The following is a 7547-nucleotide window of genomic DNA, read 5'->3' as shown; positions in this document are numbered from 1 at the left end:
TATAACCCGCAGTCTAATGGGGCTGCAGAACGAGCCAATCATTCCTTGGAGAAATTCCTAAGTTGCTATATTTCTGACCATCATAACAACTGGTCTGACCTATTACCTTGGGCAGAGTTTGCTCACAACAGTGCCTTGAATTCTGCCTCCCGATTGTCTCCATTTATGGTGAATTATGGTTTCCAACCTTCCATGTTGTCTGAATCGTTTGTTCCGCAGAGTATTCCTGCGTTAGAGGAGCATCTCCATGGTCTTCGTTCTACTTGGGTACAAGTCCAGGAGGCTTTGCGTTATGCTATTGATAGGTACAGATTCCATGCTGACCGCAGACGCCTGCCTGCGCCTTCCTTCCAAGTTGGGGACAGGTTTTGGCTGTCATCTCGCAACCTCCGGCTTCGTGTTCCCTCACTGAAGTTTGCACCTCAGTTTATTGGGCCTTTCCGTATCCTTAGCAGGATTAAACCAGTAGCTTACACGTTGGACCTTCCTTCTAGTATGCACATCTCAAATGTGTTTCATGTCTCCTTATTGAAACCGTTGGTCTGTAACCGATTTACCACCTCTGTGCCATGTCCCCACCCTATTCAGGTTGAGAACCATGAGGAGTATGAGGTACAATCCATTGTTGACTCCCGTAGGTTCCGTGGGCACATACAGTACCTGGTGCATTGGAAGGGGTACAGTTCGGAGGAACGCTTCTGGGTTTCATCCTCTGACGTACATGCCCCTGTCCTCCTCCACAAGTTCCATAGACGTTTTCCCCTCAAGCCCGGTGGCCCTCCGAGGGAGAGGGGTCATGGGGGGGGGGGGTACTGTCAGGGCTGGTTTAGACCTTCCTCCTCTGGGCTGGCCGCTCAGCTGTCGGCTAATTGCCAGCTCTCTTCTCTTTCCACAGTTACCAGCTATTCCCGATGATACTCGTCTGACCTGCCTATTTAAAGCCTTCCATCTCACTTTTGTTTTGCCTTCATGTTGGTCACATCACAGGGAACCATCTCCTGCTGTTTGTTTCAAGACTGGCTTGCTGACATCCCACCTGGCTTCTTATCCTGCTTGCGGTTGCTCTCCTTGGATCCCTGACTTCCAGCCTGGCTTATTACCCGATCTGGTTAATGAACTTTGGACTGGCTGACTACCCGATCTGGCTACAGGACTCCTACTATGCTTGACTACGCTTTTGTCTGTTTCATGGTTTATGACACTACCCCAATCTGTCAGATTGTCTCCAAATTTATCCACTTTTAGGCGATCCCTGAAAACTTTCCTCTTCAGAGAAGCCTATCCTGCCTCCATCTAACAACTGCACTATTTTCTCCATTGGCTCATCCCCCACAGCTATTACCCTTTTTAATAACTTGACCCTCCCTCCTAGATTGTAAGCTCTAACAAGCAGGGCTCTCTGATTTACCCCTGTATTGAATTGTATTGTAATTGTACTGTCTGCCCTAATGTTGTAAAGTGCTGCGTAAACTTTCGGCGATATATATACCCTGTATAATAATAATAAATAATAATATAAAAGCTATTTAAAAATGATTGTATTATTATTTAAGTAGAATTTGCTTTATTTTTAATAGATTTTCTATGAAAATGTTATTTGGAGTTGGTGTTGAATTCTACAAAGTTGGTGTTATCTTCTGCAAATATAATTTTATATTTTACATGGTATTTCTTAACTTGCAGTTTTTTTATAATTGCTGTCCTAATAAAACATTCCAGTATTACTTATGGTCCAATTCTGTACAGATTAGCTTCAATGTCTTGATGAAGCCATTTTGGTGAAACAAGTTGACAGAATCTGTTACATTTTATTTATAATCTTCTATGTGCATTCTTTTATGATATGTTTGAGTGTTTTCTCTTCTTTTTTAAAGTTTGTAACAATACATTTATGGTTTTTATTCATATATGTACTTGTTGGAGTTCTATGTAATATTTGGTCTACTTTTTTTTTCTTTATGGCCACTGTCATAAGAATAACTGTTTGCTTTTTGTGTCTATAAAATGGACATAACCTGATGGAGGTTTACTGGTGCTTTATCTTCAGACTGAAGTTTTCCCTCATATAAAACTTTCTTATTTTCTTCTTAATTCCACAAAGTGGTCAGCTGTAGGCCAACAACTATTATTAGAAGAATGTGGCCAGTTGAGAACCAAAGTGCAGTAATAGAATTTATTCTACTCGGATTTTCAGACAATCCCACCATACAATCATGGCTGTTCCAGATATTCTCATTTGTCTACATGACCACTCTGACCGGGAACATTCTCCTTATAGTGGCCGTCAAAACAGACAACCATTTACACAAACCTATGTATTTATTTCTTATTAATCTGTCCATTTTGGACATCTGCTATACATCAATCATTGTGCCCAAGATACTACTAAACATTGTTTGGTCAGCAAAAACAATTTCTTATACTGGTTGTGTTCTTCAAGTTTACTTCTATCTTTTTGTAGGCGAGACAGAGTGTATACTATTGGCTTTCATGGCCTATGATCGATATGTAGCTATCTGTAATCCCTTGCGTTACAATGTTATTATAAATACAATCTCCTGTACCAGGATGATTGGCTTGTCTTGGATGGTTGGTAGTAGCATAGCCTGCTTTGATATATATTTTGTATGCCATTTAAAGTTCTGTGGACATATCACCATCAACCATTTCTTTTGTGAAGCCCCATCCTTACTTCAAGTATCTTGTGGGGACATCTCAGTGGACATAATCTTAACTTTGGTTGGTGGGTTCATGTTGCTTCTAATTCCCTTGTGCCTCGTCCTGTTTTCATATATAAACATTTTCTTAATCATTGTTAAACTCCCTTCTGGGCGATGCAAAGCCTTCTCCAAATGCATATCCCATGTTATCGTGGTGACCATCTTCTATGGAACATCTATATTCATGTACATGAGACCAAGGAATTCAGATACTGGAGTGACAGACAAGATAGTGTCGGTGTTCTATACAATTGTTACACCAATGTTAAACCCTTTCATCTACAGCCTAAGAAATAAAGATGTGCAAAAGGCTCTTGGACAGTTAGCAAGGTGTACAATTGTGCTAAGGTGACAAACCGAATAAACCGTTTGACAGCTGTTCATTCATCAGACCTAAAATAGGAACATCTGAACACTAATGCCGCATACACATGATCAGACTTTGCGACGGACTTGGTCCGGTGGACTATCCAACGGACTATGCAGCGGAGGTCCGCCAGACTTTCAAACGAGGGACTTGCCCACACACAATTACTACAAAAGTCAGACAGATTCGAATGTGATGACGTAGAATAAGGAAGTTCATAGCCAGCAGCCAATAGCTGCTCTAGCGTTGGTTTTAGTCCGTCGGACTAGCACACAGACGACCGGATTTGAAACATGTTTTATTTCTAGGTCCGTCTGACTTTTGGGAAGAAAAAGTCAGCTGGAGCCCACACACAATCGAATTGTCCTACGGATTCCAGTCCACCGGACCAAGTCCGTTGAAAAGTCTGATTGTGTGTAATATGGCATGGCATAATCAGAAACAAATATTTATTTTTTAGATCATGTGATTACACAAGGTTTCTTTACATACAAACCTTCATTGCTTCCACTGTCACTGTGTCTCATAGACAATAAGTTAAAAGCATAGTGACAACTGAAGATGGCAGGATATCTGCCACAGTGTAATACAATTGGGCTGAATTCCGAAACGTTTTCACCATCAGTAGAGGCGCACGCCAAGGCGCAATGTACAATTTCATATTTGCGCTAGTAACAGAGCGCTAATTTAAATTTACTATAGCGATCTCAGTGCACGGCGAGAATGAACTATGGACATGACGCATGGCATCTTCAATTCAATATTAACAGAAGATGGAGGTGCCAATATTATGGGGTGATGTGGGGTGATATGAGGAAGTTTAGTAACAACTGCCCAAGTAACAGATATGCTCAAAATGGAATGAGAAAGTAACTTCTTCAGAGAAAGCCTACTGTGCCCGCAAGTATGTTTAGAACTGAGTGAGATAAATTTAAGCACTGCGCATGCGTTTGTTCACCACGCAGCCAAAATCTTAGTAAATGTCAAGCAACGCAAATGCAATTGCCTGGGTTGAACGGGCACAACTCTGAACTTGACAATTTTTTGTTTACGCTGGTTCACCTTTATGTATTTTTTTTTTTAATATTTGCACACAGGTCTTGTTAGCATGTTACGTTGCCAACATGAGACATTGTTAAAATTAAGTAAACAGACTCTTGATCCTCTAGCTCCTCTTAAAAGGGCATTTAACCCTCCCCCTCTAATGCATATGATTTCCTTGGGCTAATTTTTGCTTTTAAAGGGGAACTTCACACTCCATTCTCCAATGCTCTTGTCTCCCCCTTTAACCCCTTGGATTTCCATGGGCTAGCTTTTGCTTTTAAAGGGGAACTCCACACTCCACTCCATTCTCAAAAGGCTGTGAGCTGCCTTCACCAATCCAAACCACATCTTTTTTCAGAGCATACAACAGGGCCAGCTAGGAAAGGGACGAGAAGAGCGATTGCCCAACCCCCTCCTGAACCATACAAGGCTACATGCACAAAACATAGCTGTCTGCCTTTGGGGCATGTTGGGCTCAGCCCAATGCCAACCACAAAGCACCTAGTACCCACTAGTTTAAAGGAGCTTTCCACATTTTGTAAAGCTCTTTGTCTTCTGCCCCCCAAAATCTCAGGCTAGGGTTGTGTGGAAAAGGCCCTTGTCCCCCTGAATATGGGAGCAAGGTGGTTGACTTTTGGTGTGCCCGAGCCCCTCCTGCCCTCAAGCATATGCCCCCTTTCATGGGCTGGCTTGCTGTGTGTTTGGCTAGGGGTTTGTTAGTGTGGGGGAGGGGCACAATATTTTTATATTTTGGGGTGGTATTTTTCACATGGGGGTTCTCATTTTAAGTCTTTACAGACCCAAATGACCTTGTATGTATTGGGGGGGGACAGGCTATTTTTGGTTTTGGGTTAAAATCTTGCAGCTGCAATGTCGATTTGTACGTTTTCTTTAAAGCCGTACATCTTTGAAGCAGCATTTTGCATACATGCTACAGATGTACCACTTTACAGACAGAGTAACCCCCAAGTTACTAGCTTTAGGTCTAGTTCACTCCATAGAAACGCAGTTCAGATGTGTTCCAGATGCTTTTCTGCATGTACATTTTTGATGCGTTCCAGTGCGTTTATGATATGTTTTCAGTGCATTTTTGATGCAGTCTAGTACTTTTTTCCACCTTTGTTTTTCTTAACCCTAAATAACGACATGCTGGATGATGTGCTTAATTTTGGATGTGGGGGGTGGCTTATTTTGTGCTATCTGCATTTGGGTTGGTCTGGGCATGCTCAGGGACTTTGTTTTTTTTTGTGCTTTTTGTGTGTGAACAGCACTTGGATGTTTCTGGGCATGCTCCAAAAGTGTGTTTTTTGGGTTAGTAATTTAAAGACATCCTTAATAGGGATGGGTGAACGGTTTGGCCCGAGCATAAGTTCGGGACGAATTTTGGTTGTTGGGATGTTCTGAAAACACTGAACAATATGCAGTGTTTGGGGCAGATTTGGAACACCGTTAAAGTCTATGGAACACTATAATGAAAAATCAAAAGTGCTAATTTTAAAGGCCTATATGCAAGTTATTTTCATAAAAAAAATGTTTGGGGAGCCGGGTCCTGCCCCAGGGTGCATGTATTAATGCAAATTTTTTTTTTTAAACTTCAGTTTTTTTGGGAAAGTGATTTTTTTAATGCTTAAAGTGAAACAATAAAAATGAAATATTCCTTAAAATATCTTGCCTGGGGGGTGTCTATAATATGCCTGTAAAGTGGCACAGTTTCCCCATGTTTAGAACAGTACCACAGCAAAATGACATTTCTAAAGGAAAAATTGTCATTTAAAACTGATCGTGGATATAATAAATTGTTGGGACTTGGCAATATAGATAAAACTCATTGAAAAAAATAGCATGGGATCCCCCCCAGTCCATTACCAGGCCCTTTGGGTCTGGTATGAATATTAAGGGGAAACCAGAATCAAAATGTAAAACACATTGTGTGGGGGTCCCCCTGAAATCCATACAATTCAGTTATATAAGAACTGTCAAAGGTGATGAAGTGGTAAAAAAAAGTAAACTGCGCTATTCAAAATAAAAATGCCCTATAAGCAGCAACTCTAAGGCCGCGTACACACGGGCGGACTGTTCGCCCAACCTTGTCCGCTGAACAGTGTTTGGGCGGACAGTCCGCTCGTGTGTGGGCTTTCAGCGGACAGTTTCAGCGGACAGTTGGACGGACAAAGTCTTTCGGAAATTCCGAAAAACTGTCCGCTGAAACTGTGTTTGAGCGAACAGTCCGCCCGTGTGTGGGCCTGTCCGCTGTACTTTCGAAATGAGCGGACTGTTCCCGCTCGGAAAGTCCGCCCATTTCGAGCGCGTGTACAGGTAGGCGGGGCCCGCGAAGGAGACGTCGCGGGCTCCGCCGCCTGGAATGGGCTTAAAGGGGAACCCCAACGCCGAAAAAAATCGGCGTGGGGGTTCCCCCAAAGTCCACACCAGACCCTTGTCCGAGCACGCTACCCGGCCGGCCAGGAAAGGGGGGCGAGCGAGCGCGCCCCCCCTCCTGAGCCGTACCAGGCCGCGTGCCCTCAACATGGGGGGTGCCTTGGGGAAGGGGGGGCCGCGCGGCCCCCCCACCCCAAAGCACCTTGTCCCCATGTTGATGAGGACAAGGGCCTCTTCCCGACAACCCTGGCCGTTGGTTGTCGGGGTCTGCGGGCGGGGGGCTTATCGGAATCCGGGAGCCCCCTTTAAGAAGGGGGCCCCCGGATACCGGCCCCCCACCCTATGTGAATGAGTATGGGGTACAATGTACCCCTACCCATTCACCTGTGAAATAAAGTACAAAAAAAAACACAACACAGGGGAAAAAATATTTTATTGCACAGCTCCGGGGGTCTTCCGTCTTCGGGGGTCTTCTCGCCGGACTCCTCCGCTATGTGTGTGTAGCTCTTTTACTAGCGGAGGAGTCCGGCTTTCTTCCTCCCCGCCGCCGGCCTCTTCTCCCGACTTCGGGGGTCTTGTCCCCCTCTTCGGTTCTTCTGCCGGGCCACCGCGCCTTCTTGTAGCTCTTTTACAGGCGGTGGCCCGGTCTTCTGTCGCCGCTGCCTTCCGTTCTTCTGTCGCCGCCTTCGGTTCTTCTGCCGGGCCACCGCGCCTTCTTGTAGCTCTTTTACAGGCGGTGGCCCGGTCTTCTGTCGCCGCTGTCGCTGTCGCCGCCTTCCGTTCTTGTTCTTCTTCTTGTTCTTCTTCTTCTTCTCCAGGCGATGTTGACACGTCGCTCCCTCCGGCCGGAATGCCAGAGCCGCGCTGTGCGGTCACTTATATAGTGACAATGGGGCGGGGTCACATGGTATATGTCACATGGGTTGGTCACATGGGTTGATGTCATATGGGGACTATGACATCGTAAGGGGGCGGGGTCACCATGTGACCAACCCATGTGACATATACCATGTGACCCCGCCCCATTGTCACTATATAAG

General features: G+C 44.6%; 1 protein-coding gene across 1 annotated transcript; it reads left to right on the top strand.

Moving 5' to 3' along the window:
• The first annotated feature begins 334 nt into the window (after nucleotides 1-334).
• LOC143989143 (olfactory receptor 10C1-like) lies at nucleotides 335-6270 on the top strand. The gene has a single exon (XM_077489170.1). The coding sequence runs from the start codon at nucleotides 2137-2139 to the stop codon at nucleotides 3070-3072; it is 936 nt and encodes a 311-aa protein (XP_077345296.1). The 5' UTR covers nucleotides 335-2136; the 3' UTR covers nucleotides 3073-6270.
• Nucleotides 6271-7547: the final 1277 nt, after the last annotated feature.

Source organism: Lithobates pipiens, unplaced genomic scaffold (assembly GCF_037356315.1).
Source record: "Lithobates pipiens isolate NorthernLeopardFrog02 unplaced genomic scaffold, aLitPip1_a1.2 Scaffold_18, whole genome shotgun sequence".
Lineage (NCBI taxonomy): Eukaryota > Metazoa > Chordata > Amphibia > Anura > Ranidae > Lithobates > Lithobates pipiens.
Note: the sequence above shows the minus strand (reverse complement) of the source record. Positions and strands in the feature narration are given on the sequence as shown.

Excerpts from the sequence above, each read along its gene's own strand:
- LOC143989143 (XM_077489170.1), top strand. The coding sequence starts at position 2,137 with ATGTGGCCAGTTGAGAACCAAAGTGCAGTAATAGAATTTATTCTACTC.